The sequence below is a fragment of the Westerdykella ornata genome, assembly GCF_010094085.1.
Source record: "Westerdykella ornata strain CBS 379.55 unplaced genomic scaffold EI97scaffold_43, whole genome shotgun sequence".
Classification (NCBI taxonomy): Eukaryota; Fungi; Ascomycota; class Dothideomycetes; order Pleosporales; family Sporormiaceae; genus Westerdykella; species Westerdykella ornata.
This window is the reverse complement of record NW_022986893.1, coordinates 64,787-87,066: the sequence shown is the minus strand read 5'-3', so window position 1 is coordinate 87,066 and position 22,280 is coordinate 64,787. Positions and strand designations below refer to the sequence as shown.

The 22,280-nt window shown below is 54.7% G+C and overlaps 9 protein-coding genes across 9 annotated transcripts; 4 read left to right on the top strand and 5 right to left on the bottom strand.

The window, feature by feature from the left end:
* Window positions 1-578: 578 nt before the first annotated feature.
* On the top strand, window positions 579-2,131 carry EI97DRAFT_234697 (RNA-binding domain-containing protein). Its single transcript, XM_033793984.1, has one exon. The coding sequence runs from the start codon at window positions 701-703 to the stop codon at window positions 1,727-1,729; it is 1,029 nt and encodes a 342-aa protein (XP_033649674.1). The 5' UTR covers window positions 579-700; the 3' UTR covers window positions 1,730-2,131.
* Window positions 2,132-2,238: 107 nt separating this feature from the next.
* Window positions 2,239-4,924, top strand: EI97DRAFT_470656 (DUF1750-domain-containing protein). The gene is made up of 3 exons (XM_033801784.1): window positions 2,239-2,384; window positions 2,434-2,697; window positions 2,746-4,924. Exons 1-3 carry the CDS (start codon window positions 2,319-2,321, stop codon window positions 4,546-4,548), a joined length of 2,133 nt encoding a protein of 710 aa, XP_033649673.1. The 5' UTR covers window positions 2,239-2,318; the 3' UTR covers window positions 4,549-4,924.
* Window positions 4,925-5,044: 120 nt separating this feature from the next.
* EI97DRAFT_386458 (WD40 repeat-like protein) lies at window positions 5,045-7,131 on the bottom strand (the record flags this gene model as incomplete). Its single annotated transcript, XM_033796071.1, has 2 exons — window positions 5,045-6,100; window positions 6,217-7,131. The coding sequence occupies 2 exons, from the start codon at window positions 7,129-7,131 to the stop codon at window positions 5,045-5,047; spliced, it is 1,971 nt and encodes a 656-aa protein (XP_033649672.1).
* Window positions 7,132-8,362: 1,231 nt separating this feature from the next.
* EI97DRAFT_234526 (uncharacterized protein) lies at window positions 8,363-10,639 on the bottom strand. The gene is made up of 3 exons (XM_033793983.1): window positions 10,204-10,639; window positions 10,034-10,155; window positions 8,363-9,981 (listed from the first exon to the last, which is right to left on the bottom strand). Exons 1-3 carry the CDS (start codon window positions 10,547-10,549, stop codon window positions 8,539-8,541), a joined length of 1,911 nt encoding a protein of 636 aa, XP_033649671.1. The 5' UTR covers window positions 10,550-10,639; the 3' UTR covers window positions 8,363-8,538.
* A 953-nt stretch (window positions 10,640-11,592) lies between these two features.
* On the bottom strand, window positions 11,593-12,329 carry EI97DRAFT_234515 (uncharacterized protein). The gene has a single exon (XM_033793982.1). The coding sequence runs from the start codon at window positions 12,167-12,169 to the stop codon at window positions 11,657-11,659; it is 513 nt and encodes a 170-aa protein (XP_033649670.1). The 5' UTR covers window positions 12,170-12,329; the 3' UTR covers window positions 11,593-11,656.
* A 143-nt stretch (window positions 12,330-12,472) lies between these two features.
* EI97DRAFT_406886 (ARM repeat-containing protein) lies at window positions 12,473-16,917 on the bottom strand. Its single transcript, XM_033796605.1, has 5 exons — window positions 16,592-16,917; window positions 16,002-16,534; window positions 15,678-15,952; window positions 13,083-15,626; window positions 12,473-13,002 (listed from the first exon to the last, which is right to left on the bottom strand). Exons 1-5 carry the CDS (start codon window positions 16,840-16,842, stop codon window positions 12,832-12,834), a joined length of 3,774 nt encoding a protein of 1,257 aa, XP_033649669.1. The 5' UTR covers window positions 16,843-16,917; the 3' UTR covers window positions 12,473-12,831.
* Window positions 16,918-17,047: 130 nt separating this feature from the next.
* On the top strand, window positions 17,048-18,703 carry EI97DRAFT_470652 (kinase-like protein). Its single transcript, XM_033801783.1, has 2 exons — window positions 17,048-17,338; window positions 17,395-18,703. The coding sequence occupies exons 1-2, from the start codon at window positions 17,098-17,100 to the stop codon at window positions 18,516-18,518; spliced, it is 1,365 nt and encodes a 454-aa protein (XP_033649668.1). The 5' UTR covers window positions 17,048-17,097; the 3' UTR covers window positions 18,519-18,703.
* A 7-nt stretch (window positions 18,704-18,710) lies between these two features.
* On the bottom strand, window positions 18,711-19,835 carry EI97DRAFT_426951 (nucleic acid-binding protein). Its single transcript, XM_033797207.1, has 2 exons — window positions 19,491-19,835; window positions 18,711-19,383 (listed from the first exon to the last, which is right to left on the bottom strand). The coding sequence occupies exons 1-2, from the start codon at window positions 19,638-19,640 to the stop codon at window positions 18,859-18,861; spliced, it is 675 nt and encodes a 224-aa protein (XP_033649667.1). The 5' UTR covers window positions 19,641-19,835; the 3' UTR covers window positions 18,711-18,858.
* A 139-nt stretch (window positions 19,836-19,974) lies between these two features.
* On the top strand, window positions 19,975-21,956 carry EI97DRAFT_504456 (DnaJ protein-like protein). Its single transcript, XM_033802828.1, has 3 exons — window positions 19,975-20,344; window positions 20,400-20,488; window positions 20,569-21,956. Exons 1-3 carry the CDS (start codon window positions 20,267-20,269, stop codon window positions 21,659-21,661), a joined length of 1,260 nt encoding a protein of 419 aa, XP_033649666.1. The 5' UTR covers window positions 19,975-20,266; the 3' UTR covers window positions 21,662-21,956.
* The last annotated feature ends 324 nt before the right edge of the window (window positions 21,957-22,280 follow it).

The following is a 22,280-nucleotide window of genomic DNA, read 5'->3' as shown; positions in this document are numbered from 1 at the left end:
CTGCTTTTTGTTCCTTTTCCTTTCCGGCCACAGCCTCCAACATTTTTCGTCTTTTGCACCTCCGAACCACGCCCGCGGAGAATTCCTCAACCAAGGCTGTGACAACTGATGAGGACTGCCCCTCACCACCTCTGCCCCGCCAGCCCCTCCATGCACCGCCATAGCTGTGTGGCTGGTGAAAATGTCACGTGTGCTGGTGAAGGCCGGTGCCAAGAATCTTCCAGCAATGGCCTGAGACTTCGACTTCATCTTCTGCTCCAACTTTACCTTGAGGCAAGCACCCCGATTCTCTCCACTTTGTAACCGCCATCTCCACTCCTGCTCCGGCCCGCTCACCCAGACGCTCTCGCTCTCGCTCTCGCTCTCGCTCTCGCTCTCCGATCGGAGGGCCCGCCGCTTTATCCGCCGCAACACCCGTAACAGTCGTGATTATTAACCCAAAGGCCTGCGAGCCCATCACTTGGCACCGCCGCCCGACGTCAGTCAGCACGATACACGACGCTGCGCCGCCTTTGCGCTATTTTGTCAACCTTGACGCTCTTATTGGAGATTGCAACACCGCCCTGTGTTGCGTCGCGGCCATCCTCATTTGCAGGTACAACGCCGCGGCCGAAGCCCATCGTCTTGTGCGACATCTCCAAGACCCTTCACCACATTTGCGCGCCCTATCACCACACACATACCCAAGCGCACTTTGACCATGTCGAACCTTGAACCTCACCCGTCCCTTCCTGCGCGCCCGCCCGCCTCGTCGTACTCAGCACCGCCTCGCCACAACATCAGTCCTGGGGTTGGAGCTTACCCCAGCGCCGCTCCAGCTTTCGGGGGCTTCATGCCGCGCTCCGTTGCCTCTCGCGCTCCGTCGATGCATGCGCCCACTGCGTCAGCTCACCCGATGATGACTTCACAGGGCCCGTATCATGCTGGTGGGTATCAACCTAACCTCCACCCAACGAGCAATGCGTACTATCCTCATCAGCAGCCCATGTACGGCACCTCGACCCCTCCCGTTGTCGCGAACCCCTATCCAGTCCCTGGAGCAGCCGCACGCGGATATGGGCGCATGGGAGCATATGATCCCGAAGAGGAGGCTCGAATCGCAGAGTGGAACAGTGCCTACACCCCAAAGGAGGATGCGAGCAAGAAAGGTGAAAATGCCAACACGGTCCCTCTTGGTTCCAGGTCTAGGGACGGGTCAGTAGCGGCTGACTCCGGCGCCGGCAGCACTGATCAGGGCAAAACGAAGCAGAAGACCGTCATTCGTCACGGTGGTGGCAAGACTTGGGAGGATCCCTCTCTTCTTGAATGGAATCCTCTCCACCCTCGCCTCTTCGTCGGCAACCTCGCAGGTGAGGTGACGGACGACTCTCTCCTCAAAGCCTTCTCCAAGTATCCGTCTGTCTCCAAGGCCCGCGTCATCCGTGACAAGAAGACCACCAAGAGCAAGAGTTATGGATTCGTCAGCTTCGCCAACACCGACGACTTCTTCCGCGCCGCCAGGGAGATGGAGGGCAAGTACATCGGCAGCCACCCTGTCCGGATCAAGCGAGCCAACACCGAGATCGCGGCAACCACCAAGAAGGATGATAAGCATGGAAAGCAGGGCAAGAACAACAACAAGAACAAGGCGGCCGCTGGGGCCACTACGGTCATCTCTGGGGGACCTACGTACAATGCTGGAATCCAGAAGACTTCCCACAAGAAGGGGGGACCGCGCCTGCTGGGTTGAAGGTTGAGTACAACTACTCTATCATATCTCTGTTTGTGGCTAGCAGAAGCCACGTCTTGGCGTGAGGCCTCGCCGAAGTTCACTAAGGCTCGCCATACTGCACAGGCAAGTCTGATTCCAAAGGTACGTAAGGCATGCGTTGTGCTTTCTTCTGGTGGGCACTGCCAATGCCTACCATTCACTTCCTTTGATACCCTGATTCATGGAGAAGCAGCGTGGTTCTGCTTGTCGGAGGATAATTTTGCCGTGGCATGGAATCTGAGAACGGCTATTCGGATGGGCCCGGGGAAATAGCAGCCGTGATCGGAATGGAAGATCAATGGGAGTAATGAAATGAAATGTACCAAACTATTTCCATTTCCCGAGCCTAGTGATGATCTGGAAGCCTCTTGTATAATATCCACTCACATAGTGTATGCCTCTAAGGAAATGTACATCACGTGATAGACTTGGCAATCCCTGCAGGTGCTCTGGGCAGAAACGTCGTCGCGTCTCCCAAGCGCAACATCCACCGATCTTCCGACCGTCCCGCATCGCAACAGCGTAACAGCTACTGACGCGGGCCTTGCGCTCTTCTATTACCTTCCCCATGTATTCCATGAACCAAAACTTCAGTGGGCCTGTCGATCCCAGCGCGCTGGTCCCAGATCAGATCGTGAGCCCCAACTCTGTGTCCACTAACCACATATGCTGACTGCTCCCAGCTTCGACATGTCCATCTTATCTCCTCGTTTCAGTTCCCCAAGGTCGCTGCTCTTCTGCCCGCGCAAGCTCTCGAGCATCTGCTCAGAGCCCCAACCATCGTCAAGAGTGCACAACCTGTAGCATGGACATATCTCTCCACGCCGCCTCCCGATGGCTCCATGTTTCTGGCGTGGCAGTCACCGCGGATGGGAACAAACTTCGCGTCTGATGGACTTGTATGGGCAGATGCGGAGATGTCATTTGAGGTTTCAGTGCGCGGTTATGTATGGATTGGCACCTACGTACTGGAGGAGTTGCGCTAACTCTCCCAGACGGTCCAATGCTTTGCTCACAAAGCCGGATTCCTGCCCCCTGCCGAGCCGATTACAGCGCATGCGCGATATCGCTATAGGATTCTCCATGGACCCGGCGATATCGATCCTCAGCTTTACATTGTCCACTATGCCCAAGCCGAACCGTCCTACAGACTCCCCACCTCCCAATTTCCGCTTTCACCGGCCGTTCATCAGCAATTGCAGCAGCGTGCTCAGCTGGAAGCGGCAGGCCAACTGATGCGGAAAGACTTCATGCTGGCGGACCGGGCCAATTGGCCAAAGGTTGAATTCGTGCGCCCACCAGCCCAGCAACCGCCGTACTATAATCCGATGCAGCCAGGCCGAATGTACAATCAGCCCCCTCCGAATAAGCGACAGCGACAGACCTTGGCCCAGCAACGGCAGGCAGGTCCTACCGCAATGATGCCGGAGCATATCCTGGAAGAGGAAGAGAACTCAACTCAGGATGCTTTCGATTTCATCACGCCTCGAGAGATCAGTCAATCCAGATACAAGCAACACCACGAGTGGATGGAGGAGATTTTCTCGTCCCCTTACGCTGCTGGCCAGATCTTGCCCATCGACCTTGGACTGGGCTTGATGGGCGAGCTTGCGCCGCTCACGGCGGATATCCTGGACGCACCGACAGGAGCGATTCCCACACGAGACCGCCAGGACGCGAAAGGGAAATACGAAGTCAAGAGCTATTCCAAACTCACGCCTGAACAGCTAAAGGAGTTCGAAGACCGTGTTTCAGCATACACGGCCAAAGCGGAGGCTGAGCTGGAGAAGATGAAAGCCGCCCATGCTAAAAAGATGGCGGGTTTGAAGCGGTCGCGTACCTATGTCAAGGCGGAGCGACGGATACGGGATGCGGCCAAACTTGCGAGCGAATCCACAGACAGTGAGACACCGGATCTGATTAATAATATCGTGAAGGATGTGGAAGCCGCTGTGGGAGTCGAATTCGAGACGAAGAAGCAAGTCGTCTGCGTAGACAAGGGCGGGTTCATTGAAAAGCAACAATCACTGGCGCAAAGGAATCAGCAACTCAACGGCAGTGGCTCAACACCGTCGCAGGCTGATGCCGGGTCAACTATGATGGAGACCATGGACGCTGACAACAGTGCCGCAAGCCTCCTGGATCAGTATGGCTCGACTTCTCTAGCGAACACACCGGGTGCAACCAGTCTATCCGTCCCGCCCATCTCCCAGCCTCAAAGCCAGCTCCAATCAGCCGTAGCTACCCCGAACGCCTCAGTCCCCGAACCCAAGCAAGGCGCGGAAGGCGCTGACCACGGCACCGCCGACATGCCCGGCGGCAGCGCAGACGATCTGTTAAACCTGGATGTCGAAATGTCCGGCATCACCAACGCGGACGAAAAGGCGGGGGAGAACGACTGGGTCATGGTCGACCAGAACGCCACCGCCCAGCAATCAACAACCAATTCCGATGCCAATCCCGCAACAGGCACCCATCCCGCGCCCACAGGACCTCTGGCCACATCAACAGCAACAGCAGAAGCAGCAACAACAGCAGCAGGAGGAGGAGGAGCAGCAGAAACCGGAGAGGCGTCCGCAACAGCAATGTTCGACTCGACCGACTTTGGCAGCTTCGATAACCTCGTCGAGGACTCGGCCGGCGACGCACTGGCACAGTATACCAACGTCGACGACGATACTATGGGCCTGGATCTGGTCGACGATTCGGCGTTTGGCGATGCGTTTCATGGGACCGAGACGCAGCATCATGAGGAGCAGCAGAGTGCAGAGCATGCAGACCAAGGGAATACTGCTTAGGAGGAGTTTTTCTGGTTTCATAATGGTGGGTAGGGCGGGGGTTGGTTCAGGGGCCTGCCTTCGGATACGGAGTATGGGGTTGTAGGGGTTGAAAGGGTCATAAATGCCGGAACGGAGGAGGATGGGCCCTGGGGGATTAAAGCTAGGGAAAGTTGGGGAGGGATTGTGGTTTGTATTATTGGTATGCTGGAAGGGATCAATATACTTTCACTGCTTGGGATTCCAAAATGCTGGATCCTAGACTCCATTCTTCTTACGTTTATTTAAAAGGACGTGTTATATCTTCGCCGGTGCTCCGATGCGGAGGTGCGAAGCTGCCAGACATCCTAATGACTGGACTATCCCGACCCAAAAGCTTCTTAGCGGCGCCTTCAATGACTCTAATCCTATAAAAACGTCCCTCTTCCAGATCTGACCAGTTCCAAATACAATGCTCCTTCTCCGCGTAAATTTCCCCCTCCCCTCCCACCCAGCTTACCAATCCCCCAAGCTCCACCTAACACCTAACCTCCCACAACCTGATCCTCCCCATCTCCGTCCCGACGGCCAACAACGCCAAACACCCCTCCCTCTCCTCCTCCTCGCTGGGCCGTCCCCACGCCACGCTCGTGATCCTGCCCAACGGCGTCTTGACATTAGGCCAATTCTTGAACACCGTCACGGAGGGGAGATGCACGAGGCGCAGGGCGTTTTGCTTCCAGCGGCTCGCCATGAGGAGGATCTGGCCGTCCGGGGAGAAGGCAAGGTGCGAGATGGGTGTAACGAGGTTGGACAGGGCGCGGAGCGGTTTGGGGTGCGTCGGGAGATTGCCGTTGTCTGCCGCTGCTGTCGTCGCTGCCTTTGCGTCCTTCGAAGAGTGAACCTCCTCCATCCACGCCCGGCGATCATACACATTCACGACCCCACTGCTACTCCCCACTGCAACCCACCGATCGCCCCCCAACCAATCCTCCCTCCCGCTCTTCCCGCCCAACCGTATCACCGTCGTCCCCACAGCCCCCTCATCCATCCATCTCCCCACGACCCCAACCTCAACCCCCCACTCCGTCACCTCCCCATTCTTACCAACCACACACATCCCTTTCCCATTCCCCCACCAGCAAAAATCCGCCACCCCGCCGCGCGACTCGATCCGGACCTGCGTCACCCACTGCAACGTCGTCGCGTCGAGGATGTTGACCACGCCGCCGCCTTTGCGGCTCGAGCCCCGCAGCGCCATGAACTTGCCGTCCGGGCTGAGCGAGAAGTGCTCCATGCTGCGCTGCTCGTGCTGCTGGCCGTAGATGCGCGAGACCTTTTCGATGGTGCCCGTCGCGAGGTTCCAGATGTGGAAGTAGCGGCGGCGGGCGGAGAGGAAGATGCGGGCGTCCGAGGGGGAGGGGTGGAAGGCGGTGGTTGTCAGCGGGGTGCGGCGGAGGTGGAGGGAGGTGAGGAGGGGGTTGGGCGAGTGCAGGTCATGGGGGAGGACGTGGTGGAGGGAGAGGGTGGAGGAGGGGCCGGAGGAGAGGAGGAGGGGGAGGGTTGGGTGGAACGAGAGGGATGTTATGGCGGACTGGATGAAAATGTGTTAGCATATGGCCTGTTTGTTGTGTGTAGAGAGGGGGAGAGAGCCTTTCGGCCCCTCCCTCAAAGGCGGACGGAGAAAAGGAGAGAAGATGAGATACTTACCGGTCCCCGTTTGGCGACATCCTTCAACCTCTGCACCGTCACAACCCCAGGTTGCAACTTCCTCCTCTTCGCAGGTCCCCTCGCCGTGCCCCTGGCCAGAATATCCGCATCCTTCAACAACCGCGCCAAAGGCTGCGTACTCAAATCATCCTCCTCCTCCTCCTCATCAACATCCATATCACTCGCGCTCTCCTCCCCGCCACTCTCCGTAACCCTCGTCCTCTTTCTCTTCCCCACCTTTCCACTCGCCTGCACCGCCCATTCCGGCGTGGGATAAAGCCTCTGATACTGTCTCCTCAATCGCCGCACATATTCCTTCCCGGTGATTACGTCTTCAGCTTCCGTCTCGCGGAGTTTGCGCAACCGCGGCGCAGACGCAAGACTCACGACAAGCCTCTCGTCATCGCTATCCTCCCACGCCGGTTTTTGCCGTCGTCCATCCCCTTCTTCCTCGTCCTCGTCCTCGCTCTCTGCCTCGCCAGCGGTGCTGGTGACGAGCGCACCCTTAACTCCAGGCGTAGGCACAGGTCCCGAGTCGAAGAAAAAGAGATCCTGGTCGGGGATATCATTCATATCCCCTCTATCCTCCTCATCCTCATCCTCGTCTTCATCCGTTTCTTCTCCCCCTCCCCACGCGCGCTCCCGCCCACCCTCAAGCCCAAATTCCTGCACCGCAGCCTTGAAGCCCAGCGAATCGCCAAACACCAATCGCTCAAGTTCTACCTCCGACTCGTCCTTCTCGGGCGCTTCGTCGTCATCGGAGGACACGTCGGTCTGACCCTGATTGTGCATGGGCACGTCGTCGTTGCCTTCTTCTTCTTTTTCTCCACCTCGCGCTTCGTTATCATTCTCGGATTCATCACCGTCGGAACTTCTCGCGTCCTCCCCGCTGTCTCCGTTCCGAACGTCCTCCATACCGAAGCGGTGCGTACTTCTCTTCCCCTTCCTGGAAATCTGCATCTGTTTCTCGCCGTCGGAACCCGCGTGATCGAACAGATTCGCTGCCGTCGACGCATTGCTTTTACTGCGCGGCTTTGGCTCCGCTTTAATCTTGGTCTTGGGAGCCATTGGGACAGACAGGTCAATGAACGGTGGTCGGTGCTTGCAGCTGTCGTTCGAGGTTGTCGCTTGTTTTTTGCTGCCGCCAGCTCTCTGAGCTTTTGTCGTTGCTAGAAAGATTCGCCGAACTGCACGAAAAAAGTGCAGGGATCTGGCGGGTCGTCACTTTAAGCTCTTTGACGCTAGCCGCTTTTGTTTTAGCGGCTTTTTCAAGAGGCTTCGTCTAATCAGCCGTAGAACAACGCACCAGAAAGTCACGTCGCGAGATACTGTAGGGAGGAAACTCTGATTGGAAACATCTAATAGCTTCTCATCCTCGCTCACTACCTAGTGGCAGATAAAACCATACTATATACAAATACACCCATACTATGATCGCGCACACTGGCCCCTGCCTGTACCATGCATATAAAGCGCCTCGCTCATACCGCGTAAAAAGCAGTGAAATCTCCGTCATCCCCTTTCACATCGCTCATCCAAGAAGTAGCTGCCAAGACCGTAAGATCATCGCTGTGAAGATTGGTCCACCTTCACCTCCATCAATATCTTCCCCCTAGCATGCCAACGGCCTTCAGCATTTCGTAAGTTGCAATAGATCCAGATGCCCCTGGTCCCGCGTCGGTCTCGATTTCCAGAGACTAGGGGCGCATATTCTGGCGTAGAACGTGGTCGACCAACCTGATTGACATAGGGTGAGGATGGCCGAGAGATAACCACTAGTCAACGGAAGCGAGAGATATGGGTAGATGGCAGGGCCACCATCGTGAACCTGGACTCGCTATAAACACAACACCAACAAGTCGCCGAGGCCGGGAGTTGAAGCCATCCAGAAGAGATAAATCGGAAGCCATGAAAAGCAATGCCGCGAAAACACCAAACATCCAGAAAAACCGGACCGCTGCAGAAGTGTGAAGAATGTCGATGGTCTTGAAGCAACAGTACAATATCGAAGGAGCAAACTCGGCGGGATGGGGATGAATCGAAAAGGCACACAAGCCGAGAAGCGGATGCACGCCTGCTATGCCCGCCACTTATAGTCGGTGAAGGTTTCTCATGCTCCCTCCACAGATTGCAACGATGTTTCGATGATCGGAGTTCGTTCGTGTAGCGCCAGCTACCAAACCCCAAAGTCCATGTTGATTACGGTTTCCATGTATATGCTTTTGATGCCATAGCTTTTTTGATATCATAGAGGTCATCGCAGAGCAAGTCAGAAGCGATAAGGGAAGTACTAAGGATTCCCTCCCCAAGTGCTCCATCTCGTTAGATGCCGGACGCGTTCGCGGATACCCTGTGACCGCCAATTGGGGCAAGGCTAGGGCTCGCCTTGCCGCCGCTACCCCATGACAGGCCACTGAGTCTCTTGTTGCTGGTGCTGGAAGTGGTCGAGGCGCCGTCTTTGCCCTTCCCATTCTCCAGCTCCTCTTCCTCCATGCTGAACAAGCCTTGCTCCTCGTCGATTCTGTCACGGCCAATGCTGCTGCTGCTGACTGCGCGGTCAATACCAAGCCTGCCGCCAGAACTGCCTACGCTGGACGTGGATGTCACCCTGCTGATGCTGGGATGCATCGGACTAGGGGTCAGGTTGCTGCCGGCGTCGTCGCGCGATGTGACTCGCGTGCGTTGCAGTTGCTGGCTGATCATGCTCATCGAGGATTGTCGAGGCGGGGACGCCACAAATGGGCCGGCATCTCCAGAAGTGGGCCGAGCGAGAGGACGGAGGGACGGGCTTGCGCCCTGATGCAAGCTTGAATTCCGGAGCGGTGATCCAACATGGCCAAACGCAGAGACTCCAGGAGCGGGGCCTGGTTCAGCTGCGTCATTGTTCGCACGTGGTTTGCCCCATAGAGCCTGGAAGCGAGATGGAGAAGAGGGAGATGCGCCCAGCCTCGAAAGAGAGCCCCGGTGTGACAATGATGTACCCTCATTGTCCCCCAGATCCCTTGAGAAACGGCGCATCTTCTCTTGTGGAGTGAGCAAGTCATTCAAGGAGCTTGGGATGAGGTCTTCCTCCAGACCAAACTCCGAATCATCCCAGTCATCGGCGATTGGCGGACGAGCCCCAACACTGGCCGAGAGCATACCCCTCCTTGCAACTCGGAGTTCGGAGTGCATGATGCGCCTGCCAGAAGGCTTGTCAACGGCCTCCGGTGGCGAAGATCCCAAGGCCGCGGACCTGTTGCCATGCTCGTCTCCAAAGGCGGAGCTGTGGAGATTGCGCAATGCGTAGGATTCGCCCTGGAACGAAGATGGCGGGGAGCCGGCGAGGAACTTCGACGGGACAGACGCAGCAATTGGCCCGTATCGAGCAACATGCGAAATTCCTTGGCTGTCGAACGATGCCGGCAGCGGTACTTCCATAAGCGTAAGACCTTTTTGGACAGGCGACATCGGTATGCGACCCTCATTAGGAGGCGAACCATAATTGGATCCGGCGTTCGAAGTGAAGGTTGTGTCTATGGTCGGTATCATATCGAAGGGAGGCTTTTGTTGGGCGAGGAAGTCATCATGCATCGGAGGTGGATAATGAGGCGCCATATGCGCCTGCATAGACAACAGTGAACTATTGGGTGCTGGTTCCGGATGGTGAGGTATGTTCATCCGACCAAAGGGGCCCCCGCCGCCACCCAGACTATTGCGGTTGACGATGGCGCCATTGGGAAGAACGTGAGCGAGAGCGCACTTGTGGCCAAACTTGCAATTCCCCTGGAGATGAGGTCAGACAAATCACACAAAGAGGGCTTTTGAGCTCACATGCCTTGGCGAAGTACTTGCAAGGCGCTCTATCCGTGATGGGCTCATCAGAGTGGAGGAAAGGGCACGCCTTTCCAGCCTGGCAAGCTCCTTGACGGTAGAATTTGCAAGGAACATGGGCAGTGCCTGGGTCTGTCAGTTTGCTCCCAGACTTGCGGCCGGGAAGCCTTGTACTCTTGTTGTTCGGGGGACTGCGCGGTCCCGCAAAACCCATTTCACGCATGTGTCTCTCATGCGCATGGCCGTTTCCCATGCGACCATGCGGACCGCTGGGGACCGGCAGCGGCCCATTACCATTTGCGCCAGGCATTCTGGAAGGCAATGGCGGATGGCGGAAGTCTTCTGAAGTTGCTTGGTTGTTACGAGGGATTTGGGGTGGTTTGCCGGAAGGAAAACGCTGGTCTAAGGGAAGCTGGTGTCCGAAAGCACCGTGTTGGGCGGCGGCTTGAGGTTGTGCTGGTGGGGGAAGGTCGAAGTGGGGTGTTTCTGTAAGCAGCTCTGGCGCAGGCTGGCTGCCCATGGCTTGGGTCGGGGAGAGGGAGCCAGGCTGCAGCGAGTGGGACGAGAGGTATGGATTTTGCGCAAAACCCCTGGGCAAAGGGTTGGGGAAGTGAAAAGAGTGCGGAGTGAAAGCTTGGGGAAGGGTGAAGGGTCCGGAGATCACCCAAGGCCCGGGGGGTAGCCAGAGAGAAAGGCCGAGGCTAGGCTGAACCGGGTTTAGTCCGAACCGAACGGCAACTCGAGTACACGGGTCGTTCGCTCCGACCAACAACCCTCAAGTTCTCGGACACGACGCGGCGACTTAACGAACGGATTATTGGAGCCCTGTGGAAAACTCCAAACGCGGAAAAGGCAAGGGAAAAGGAGCAAACAGGAGAACCATTCCAAGCTTTATTCTTGAAACCGGTCCTCGAAGCCTGTTTGATAGGCGTCACGAGCGCCAAGATATCGTCACGCGGAAGACTGGTGTCAACCTCAGGTGGGCAAGCCATGAGGAGCCGCTGACCGCCGGGTCTGCTGGACGGGAGAGGGCGTAGGTGGGGACCTTTGAATCATATCATATGCCTTGTGGGTGCCGACTTCCGGATATCTCTGGCAAGAAATTATGTTATACCTGGGAGAACATTCACTTGCTTGATACTCTATCAACGGACTGAATAGCCTCTATGGCCTGAAGCTCCAAACCATATATGTCCTCATTGATTTGGAGGTGGTATCTTCACATAATAACGAACCCAAGCTACTGAGAACAGAGCTACAAATCAACCAACAATGCCCAGTTCGTCGGAGGAAGTACATGAGGCGCTGTGATACCACTCGCAACGACGATAATGGAGACCTCTGCCGGTTTCACTGTTATGGCACGAAGAGCGCTGATAAGGAGAGCAACAGACCCTGCTACGAGTGACGGAAATAGAATTGCTGTCAAGTCTATCAATACCACAGAGACGAATACCCCCGGAAAGAATGTGAGTTGCAAGGTAGTTGTCAAGTGCTGAGTGAGGCGAAAGTGAGCAATATCAAGCGAGTAGTCCCGTTCAACGACTCCATAGTAAAACCAGACGCAGTTGCGGAATCGAGAAATGGAGCCAAACCATCTCAACCGCATAAGCGGCATGCCATGTCGTCAGCCCCCTCTTCCCAATTCCATGGGCACCATTCCTAAAGCTAAAGGATCACCAAGAAGCGCCCTAACAAAGACACGCTTCAGGGCAAACATGCCACCGAGGAGAAAGCCCAAAAACATACCCACATTGATCTTATCACGAAGGGGTACCGTCCACAGTGCTCGGAAAAAGGCCACAATCTTGCGGCGATGCCATGCACCCAAGATGGGGCGACGCCATATGTAGCGCCAGAGAGTTCTGAGCGAAATTGGGCGAGGCAGCACGAACAAGGTTCGAATGTCCATGTGGCGCCAGCTGTTTCCCAGCCATTGGAGACATTGTGCTGCTTTTTGCTTCAGTTGAGTTGATATTGAATCAGCGTCCGATAGTACGTCTGTTGATGCATCTCTTGGGCAATCGTCTGGCGTGTCACGTTTCCATCCTCGACCTCGTGCGTCGCGTACATTGTAATGCTTCCTCCTTTTAAACTTGTTGATATTCTTGTTCTGGATTTTCCTTGCCTTGGATCCCATGTTTTGGAGGGGAAAATGTCGTCGGGTCGCCTTATGCTATTCGGTATGAAGATACTCAGTTAACCGTATATCCAAAAAGGAGCGTGTCGTCAACGTCTGTCGCACAGTAGTACGGCCATAGGTCTTAATATAAGAATGCGCGAAGTCAATGATATTTCTTTTGTTGGGGAGGATGTTTCCGTTTGGATTGCTATGGGGCAAATAGGAAATGGTCTGGTTGTGATGATCTGAGTCTTTCGGCAGGAATAGCTCAGCGGAAGAGGAAGCTGCACAAGTTGGGAAGGATAAGAACAGTACTTCTAACGTCGGTCCTCAACGAAAACAACATCGAGGATGAGTGCTCGTTGCTCTCCATGAACGAAGAGACTGTTGCTCCCAAGGGTGGTGGTGACCTAAACAACAAAGTCCCCTGATAGACTCAGCTCGAGAAAATATGTTGACAACAACAGTGTATACGCCGAGCAAGAGAAACAATCATGTACATCGTAAGCTCTGACCCTACACACCGACCCATCGATCAACTCCGATCCATCAGCCTTGGGCCATACTCCTGAACACCAACATGACCATGTCCGATATGACGATGCAATTCCATGCCGATCCTGTAGCCAAGAGAACCATCCAAGAAGAAGACTACCTGCCTCCCGCCTATATACCTTGTACTAAGCCTCAGTCTGCACAACCTTGAAACCTTCCTCCAGCTGCAGGCGTATCTCTTCATCTTTCGGGTGCAGCAGGCCTATGGTATAGGCCGCATCATTCCATTTCCTTTGAGTGTCCGCCTTTGCTAACCTGGAGGCCAGTTTGCCCGCCAGTTGCTTCTGATGTTTATCCTATTCAGTCTAGTTAGCAACCACGTGGATATGTGGACAGTGCCTAGTACGAGCCAGGCAGAATGAAGCCAGCGACGTACCTTTGTGACACGCTTAGCAATGAACTTGATAATCCTCTGGAATGCCTCCTCATCCAATTCCGTGTCCGCGCTCAGCGTACTGAACATTTCCATGAACTGGTTGTAGATGTTGTTCTCGTCCTTGTTCGCATACTCATTAAAGAACATTCGTGCCATGTCTAGAATCCTCTTGTCATCATCCTCCAGGCACTTCGCCATTTCACCCAGTTGACCCTTAATGACCTTAACATGGCTCGAAAGAATGAGGAAGGTCAACGTCATGAGGCACGTCCGTTTGACGCTTGCATCGCGGTCGTTCAGGCGGCGGAACAAGAACTCGGACTTCTCTGCGATGACATGGTGGAAGTGGATCGCCATATCACCGACCGCAATCACCAGGTTGCTGCGGACGACGGGATCTTTGCTTCGCTCAAGAACATCGAATAGAAGCTGGAGGTTTTCCTTACAATACCTCTCGCTGACACACATGAGCTTGGCTAAGCAGAGGGCCGCCTGCGACTGTAGGGTGGGGTGATTGTACGAGGTGTAGTTCCGGCAGATGTCGGAAACAAGACGTCCAAAGTTGGACAGGAGTGCGGAACGGAAATCATAGAGCAACTCATTCTCGCGAATGTAAGCGATCGTCTCCGTGAAATGTTCTTCATCGTCTCCGGCCATCCGATCCAATTCGTCAGCTTCTTCAGCAGTTGGAGCGGGCGCCTTCGCCGACTGTTTTCTGCCTCGTCTCAAGGTTGAATCGCCTTCTGTGGCCACAGACTCACGAGGGGCTTTCTTGCTTTGTTCCGCCTTTTGCCTCTTGTACGCTTGTTCGCATAGTTCCAAGTGAACAATCTGCTTGATTGCCACGTGTCCCACAATGAAGAGAAGCTGAGATAGAGCCAAAGCCGAGTTCTGCCTTTTGGGCTGCCGGGGCAACTCCGCAGGCGCATCCTCCATTTCGACGTCCTCCATCTTGATATCCTCCATGTCGGCATCTTTCATCTCAACATCCTCCATATGTACGTCTTGCATCGGCGTGTCCTGCGAGACATGACTTTGACTCCGCAGACTTGCGTTCGATCCACTGGATGTAGGTCGCTGGCCAAGGGAGAACACATACTTCGCCTTTCTCTTTATGATTTCCGAGCAAAGCGCATCAGGCTGGGCCGCGAGAACGTAGATGGCGCTGATTGCCTGTTCCGCCACCCCAAACCATTCGTTGCTGTCCGAGATCATCTCAGTGATGGCGACTAGTTTTCCGAGCACCTCGTGGTTGTTCTGTAACTTGACAGCACTCTCCGGGGATGCTCTCGTGGATTGCTTTCCAGGAGATGGCGATATGCGCCTTAAGGCGATGCATGTGTACCGAGCGAGTCCAAGGTCCTGTCGTCCATACTTGCCCAAACCAATGCGCAGACAGATGCCCATCCGTTCTCTGATGATATTAGGATCCGCGAGTGCAAGCATACCCAGGACCATGATAGCGCCACGTCTTTGGCTTTTGGATGTCTCTTTCTTCTGATATCCGTAAACTTGCCATAGCTTCTCGATAACCAAGTCCTTGATAGCGCCCTGCTGCTTCATGATCCGGATAAGTTCCTCTAATGATGTCAATTCTGCGGGCGTATCGAGATATGTCAGACTGATCATGTTCCTCGCAAGGTAGTTTGCAGCATTATTCTCGTCGAAATTGGGCGGGGGCGTGAAGTAAAGATTCTTGTAGCACTCAATAAGGTGGGCCTGGATGCTCTTTCCTTCCTCGTTGGTGCCCTTGCTCCAGATCAAGCGAAGCATTCTCCGGATACCTTTCCGTGCATTGTCGACCTTGTAGGCGTCGATCAGTGTGAAGAAGTCCATAGCCTCAATGACTTCCGTCTTAGTTTTCGATGCAAAGTATTGAATGATGATATCGGCGCTATCGTTGATGATGCCGATGAAGTCCAGGACCCGACAAAAGTACTTCCGGTGCTCTAACAGCTCCGCCATTTTCGCTTCATTTTCGGCTATAAGTGCCGCCTTCCGCGCCATCTCTTCTTCTGATTCTTGATGCTGTGAGTTTGAGCCCCCGGCCGGGTTTTCTACCTGTGTAGCATCTTGCAGAAGAGATGGATCGACAGTGGGCTCGTTCGGGTCTGACGGCTCCTCCTGGGGTTTCAGTGCGTTGATCTTAGCCTCCACCTCGAGCAGTTGTTCATTCCATTCCTTGGACGAAAGCAACCCGTCATTGACCATCCTGTATGGATGGGTCTCAATGATCTTACGCAGGAGAGCGATTGCATGACGTCGAACGTGACTGGAATCGTGAGTGAGGCACAGATTGGCCACTTGGGCTACCCTTAACCGCTTCTTGGTGAATTTTTGGAATATTATTTCGATTTCGCAAAGCCGGGCCAAGTTCTTCAGGGCTTTGGCGCGGCAGTAAGGGTTCGTGTCACGGCATCGCTCCTCAAGGAGGTCAATGTACCTTCCCATCTCTTTCTTGTTATCCCCTTCTATCGGCTGTTGACTGAACATAATGATGATGTTCCCACAAGCATCAATCAGGGCATTCCTGAGTTGGTGTGGCTGACATTTCGTTAGCTTGAAGGATTCGCCTTGTGGTGAGGCAATTCAAACCTTAGCGTCAAAAAGATTTTGCAGCATCGCCATCTGCTTGAAAACTACTTCAGGATTGAGCTCCGACAACTTCGTGAGGAATATAGACACGCATTTCGGCCCTTTCTCGCCTTTCTGCCCGATGGTGTCAAAGTCCCTATTGCTCAACTCTTTCAGGACATCCTCCGCGAGTTGAGGATGGGCATATTCTCTGTGCAGAATATTGAGGAACTCAGCCAGTGGCTCGGACAGATGTTCCTGGTCCAGCAGCTTCTGGGTGATCATTCCCTGTGCATCTGGGAAGAAGCATTAGGCCCGTGCTTTTCGTGCAAGAACGAGACTTACTGGAAGCTTGGCCATGAGCCTTGATGGCTTTGCAAAGTATCCTGAAGCAATGCTGCTTGATATCGACACTCTTCATTCTCGTTTCATTGTCCAGGATGCGCCACACTGGCTTTGTAATGAGGCCGACAAACGTGTCGCGTTCTATAGTGGTGGAGAACATCCGAGAGAGTCTGAGACCCAGTACTCTATACAGGGTAGCTAAGGCTTTGGACAGCTGTCGGGTGGGGTCCCAATTGTCGTCCTTCTGGCTGGACTTCGCTTTCGCGCCCTTCCCACGCCCCTTTGCTGCGGTGGTGGTCGGCTGCTCCCCGGTCCGTTTCTCCACCGCCATCAAGGTCCATCGCATCAGGAAAGCATACATCTCCAATATTTGTTTGTGATGTGGGAGGTCCTCTTCCTGGTTGTCCGCCTCTAGAGGCCCGTTGGCTGCATCTACTTCCGCATCAATCGCTGAGGTTAAAAGGTCGAGGATCTGGCTGAGTGTGGCGGTAGGAACTTTGACAGGGACCTTTGCGGGATCTTTTGAGGTCCATCTACATGGTGCAGAAAGTGGTCAGTAAGAGGCGGGGTCTCTGCTGAGTGCAGCATACCTCAAGATGAACCTCAATGTGTCGAAAACGGAGCTGACGGTGATACCATCAGGGCTCTCTGTGATGGCTTCGACCACAGGATCCAAGACTCGGTCCAACAGATCCTTCGTCAGTGACTCTGGGTCATCTTCGCAGTCCAGCAGCTCCGTCGGGGCTTCTCGAACGGGGACTACCGCATCTTCCAAAGTCGCGGGATCCACGTCATACGACGTCAACGCCTTGTTGATGTCGAATTCGACGCGCTCCTCCATGGCCTCAGCGCGGGAAACCAAAGAGGGACAATATAGGTGGGTGTGGGACAAGTGAGATTGACGCGGCTGTTCGAATGTCGCCGCCCGCTTTTGCGACGTGAGGCGCGTGTGGTGTTTCTTGTTTGGTTTTACCCCAAAAGGGTATAGCGCCCGTCTCCACCGCGGCGCGCGACATCCAACAGCTTTGAGCTTGACCTGCACACAACACACGCAGCACACAAGACACAACAGGACAACCTCTCCACTGAAGTTCACATGGCGAAGTCAAGCCTACATGCTCAACGGCAGGCTGAGCAACTGGAATCCCCCGAGGATGAACTCGCAATCCCGGAGCCATTTGGAGAGGAGAGCGGGGATCCTCTTGAGGAAAGCGGATGTACCATGGACACAAGCGAGGACGAGATTGAGGAATCTGTAGCAGAAGACATTCAGCGCTTCGAGGAAAGTTTTGAAGGGATCAACAAGCGGTATCGACTAATCAATCGAGTCGGCGAAGGTAAAGCTGCCCTATCACGCTTTTGCACGTACCCTGGTCTGATATTGGTCCGCTAGGCACATTCTCTACAGTCTATAAGGCTGAGGACCTGGAATATAACAAGTACGAGAACCGCTGGGATATCGACGAGCGAGAGAGCCGGAAGTGGGCTTCACCACCAGGCCACCGAAAGAAGACCAATCGGCCTCACTATGTGGCAATTAAAAAGATATACGTCACTAGCAGTCCCATGCGCATATTCAATGAGCTCGAACTCCTCCATGACCTCAAAAACTCGAACTCAGTATGTCCCCTTATTACCGCATTTCGTCACTTGGACCAGGTCGTTGCAGTCCTGCCATACTGCCAGCATCGCGACTTCCGTGACTACTACCGCGACATGACAATTCCTGAGATGAGACGCTACTTCCGTAGTCTTTTCACAGCTTTACATTCCGTTCACGAAAAGAAGATCCTGCACCGCGACATCAAGCCTACCAATTTCCTGTACAATACCGAACTGGAAAGAGGTGTGCTTGTCGATTTCGGCCTGGCAGAGAGAGAGGGTACGGACTGGCACCCTTGTGCATGCACGTTGACTCCCGAGGAACGTCGTTACAGGACTACGCACAGTGTCTGGGCGCAAACGCAAGACAGGCCGTCATGCTACCCGAAGAACGACACACGGCCCAGCCGCCGGGCAAACAGAGCCGGCACACGCGGATTTCGTGCCCCCGAAGTGCTCCTCAAATGTACTCAGCAAAACACATCCATTGATATATGGAGCGCCGGAGTAATTCTCCTCACACTTCTATCACGTCGTTTCCCCTTCTTCCACAGCGCGGATGACATTGACGCATTACTGGAAATTACAGCTCTCTTCGGACGCAAGAAGATGAAGGAAACGGCTCTGCTTCATGGCCAGGTCTTTGAGACTAACATTCCAAGCTACACCGAGAACGGCCACAGTCTGGAGAAAATCATTCTGTGGTGCACTAACAGGAACACCAAGGACGAAGTGACAGGCTTGAAGAAAGAGTTGGATGACGAGGAAAAGGAAGCTGTACAGTTCCTCTACCGTTTGCTCGAATGCGACCCTGCAAAGCGCATAACAGCAGAAGAGGCGCTTCGGCATCCCTTCATTACAAAAGCGTACGAGGATGGCGAAGGGGACGAGGATCTCGAGCTTGTCGACGCCTGAGCACGAAAAGCATTCATTATGGAGCACGAAAAGCATGAGTTATAGAGTACGGAAATGGATGATGGCCGCATATTTACGGCAATGGGGCTGGCGTTCATGTTTTTTTGGAGCATGGGGCGCTTTCATGGGGGACGATTGTGAGATACTTGCGATACCCTTCGGACTTGTATGATGTATGGTGGACGCATAGCACTTGCTTTCAAGTCGAATACATTTACAATGATTCTTGATACAGGCACAACGTGCAACATCAGGCCATATCTTACAATGCCTTGCTCGTACATGGACGCGGTGCTTCAGCGTCGAAAAGAAAAATTCCCGTCCTTCTTTACACAAATGCTCATGCCGTCCTGGTCACGGTCTTCTCCACGGTCTGGTTCTTCGCCTGCTTCACCTCCTCCTGCGCCAGCGCTTCCTCCTTCGCCTTCTCCCCTCTCGCCCTGTTCCTCTGCTTCGCCGTCGCCATCTGCCCCACCTGCCCCTTGTGCGCTTCCTTGTTGCCCTCACCCTCTGTCTCCTCCACCTCCTGCTCCAACTTCACATTCCGCATGGCGGTCTCCAAATCGGGGATCTTATACCCTGCTCTCCTCGCCTCCTTCAGCCGCCATATACTCGTCAGCCGTCCGCGCTCTTTGCTCCGCACATCCTTTTCCAGCCGCGCCTCTAGCCGCTTCTGCATGAGTTGTTCCTGCGTCAGGACGGGGGGTCGCTGGTCTACGGGGGTCCCGAAGGGCGCAATAATAGATGTTACGACGTGGTGTATTTGTTTGGAGAAGCGGTGGCCCGAGGTGATGCGGACGACGTCGCCTTCGACGAGGGAGGAGTTGGGGTCCGCGACCATGTAGGTGCGGGGGGAGGGGAAGTACTGGAACGAGCGTAAGCAATTGCATTCGCCCAGTAGGTAACTCAAATCTCGAATTTTGGGGAAGAAATTCGGAATTGGAGAGGGGAAGAGGACGACATAAGACGCACTTTTCGCATATGCTTGTTCCATGTCTGCTCCGCGACGCGGACTTTGACTGCCCTGGCCATTTTCCCGGCGGAGACGACGACGCCGACTTTGTGGCTTACGATATTGGGCCGCAGGAACTGCGCCAGCAGGTTCGTCGGTTTGGTCGGCATCGTGATGTGTGTGTTTGAGAGGAGGAGGGTAGCGGAGGAGAGAAACGTATTCGGCGGAGCGCCTGCGCGGCGCTACGACAGCGATGGAGCAGCCAGAGGGGTCGTGGATGGAGAGTGAGGGATGGTACAATTTGGACACAAATATCCTTCTTGTCAACTGCCTGTCGTCATGTCCCCTTATTGTCGAATAACGCGCAATGCTTTCCAACATCAGAGGTTCAGGCATCTCGAAAAAGATGCCGGGCCCTGGCGCTTTCAACCGAAGATTCCCCGATTGGTCAGACAGGGGAGCTACTTGGTCTATCTGGCATTTCCATAACGGCAATGCGGACATGTCTCCAGGAACAACGTAAATAAATGCGGCTCCCGCTACCTCAGAGATTCTGTATCACCTGGAGATTGGGTCGCCTCAACTCTGTCTTCCGCTTCATGTAGACTTAATTTCTTGGTTTTCCTTTTCCCTTGCGAACCGCACCTGAGGATCACTCTGTCCACTCTTTACGCCTACTACTAGAAGGGCCTCTACCACAAGGCTTCGCATAGTATAGAAGCTACGTGTAGGCTTGCCCAGACTCCGATCGACCACACGAAGCCGGATACGCAGCAAGGCTGCTCAATTGAGCGCAATGCTGAGTATACTGCGGATATGTCTGCTCCTAGCTGTACTTGCAGTAGTTACACTAGGAGCAGAAGACTTCTACAAAGTGCGTTCCTACAACCTCCTCCGGATTTGTTCTACATACTTACCCACGTTTCCAGCTCCTCGGCCTCAAAAAAGACGCGTCAGAACGAGACATCAAGAAAGCCTACCGCACCCTCAGTAAAAAGTACCACCCGGATAAGAATCCGTACGTTCTCCCTCCCTCTTTCTTCTCCCTCTTCTCCCCGCCTGTTCCTCCTGTACCAAGCTAACATCTCAACCGCACAGAGGCGACTCCACCGCACACGACAAATTCGTCGCCGTAGCCGAAGCCTACGACATCCTGATCGACCCGGAGACGCGCCGCATCTACGACCAATACGGCCACGACGGCATCGCGCAGCACAAACAAGGCGGCGGGCGCCCCGCCCAACACCACGACCCGTTCGACCTCTTCAGCCGCTTCTTCGGTGGCAGCGGACACTTCCACGGCAGCGGCGAGCGGCGCGGGCCGAACATGGAAGTCCGCGTCGCGGTGCCGCTGCGGGATTTCTACAACGGAAGGAAGACGGAGTTTACGGTGGAGAAGCAGGCGGTGTGTTCGGCGTGTGAGGGGAGTGGGAGCGAGGATGGCGTCGTCGAGACGTGTAATGTGTGTGGGGGGCGCGGGGCGAGGATCGTGCGGCAGCAGCTTGCGCCGGGACTGTTCCAGCAGGTGCAGACTATGTGTGATAAGTGTGGGGGGAAGGGCAAGACGATTAAACATGTTTGTCCTGTTTGTAAGGGGGAGAGGGTGGTTAGGGAGCCCGAGACGCATGAGTTGGAGATTGAGCCGGGGATGCCGAGGGGAGTGCGGATTACGTATGAGAATGAGGCGGATGAGAGTCCCGACTGGGTGGCGGGCGATTTGATCGTGCATCTTATGGAGAGCGATCCTAAGCTTGGGGAGCAGGAGCATGAGAGGACGGATGGGACCTTCTTTAGGAGGAGAGGGAAGGATTTGTTTTGGAGAGAGGTGTTGAGTCTACGGGAGGCGTGGATGGGTGACTGGGAGAGAAACGTTACGCACCTTGACGGGCATATTGTGCGTCTGGGGAGGAAGAGGGGGGAGGTCGTGCAGCCAGGCACGGTGGAGGTGATTGAGAATGAGGGCATGCCGATTTGGCGCCAGCAGTTGCCTGATGAGGTCAGCGAGGCATACGGGAATCTCCACGTCGAGTATGTGGTTGTGTTACCGGATCAGATGGACAAGGCAATGGAGAAGGATTTTTGGAGCGTGTGGGAAAAGTGGCGGGGGAAGAAGGGCGTCAAGTTGGATGCGGCGTTGGGGAGACCAGAGGGGCCGATCAAGATGCCTGAGAAGGGACATGACGAGTTGTAGGACGGCTCTGTCGCTGCATTCTGGTGGTACTTGGGGGTGGTCCTTGGGGGTTTTACATTGCTTTATCCTTGGAGTATGCGATGAATATGGGGGCGGGCCGAGTGTGGGCAGAGTTCTTTACCCGATGGAACGGGCGCGGCAGAAGGGCGTGGGCTCGAGCAAGCGGATTGTTTATGCTGTGTATGAATTGGGACTTCGCATCGTACGTCATGGTGTCTAGGAGCAGAGGAGTTTGACAGAGGGACTCGGTCATAGATGAAAGACAGAAATGATTGCCATCCAATTATTTAGTCCCAGTACAGTAAAGCATTTAGTCACTTGCCATCCCATCTAAACTCGTTACTGGACAACGGCGCAGGATATCACAGTCGTCGTCGAGACAATGTCCAGTCTTCTTGCCGGAACCTCCACTACAAACCCATCTGTCCAAGTCGGCTGCTGTCACAACTGCAGTGATACAAAAACGGCCTTAGTTCGATAACAAGCAAAACACAAGCAAAATTCCTTCCGTGATCGCCAGTCCTGCAAGTCGGGCGTCTCACCGAGGGCCTCGTGATCCCTCGAACAATCTTGAACCTATCGCCGTCCAGTTGCTGCCGTGTGAGCCAGGAAACCAGCT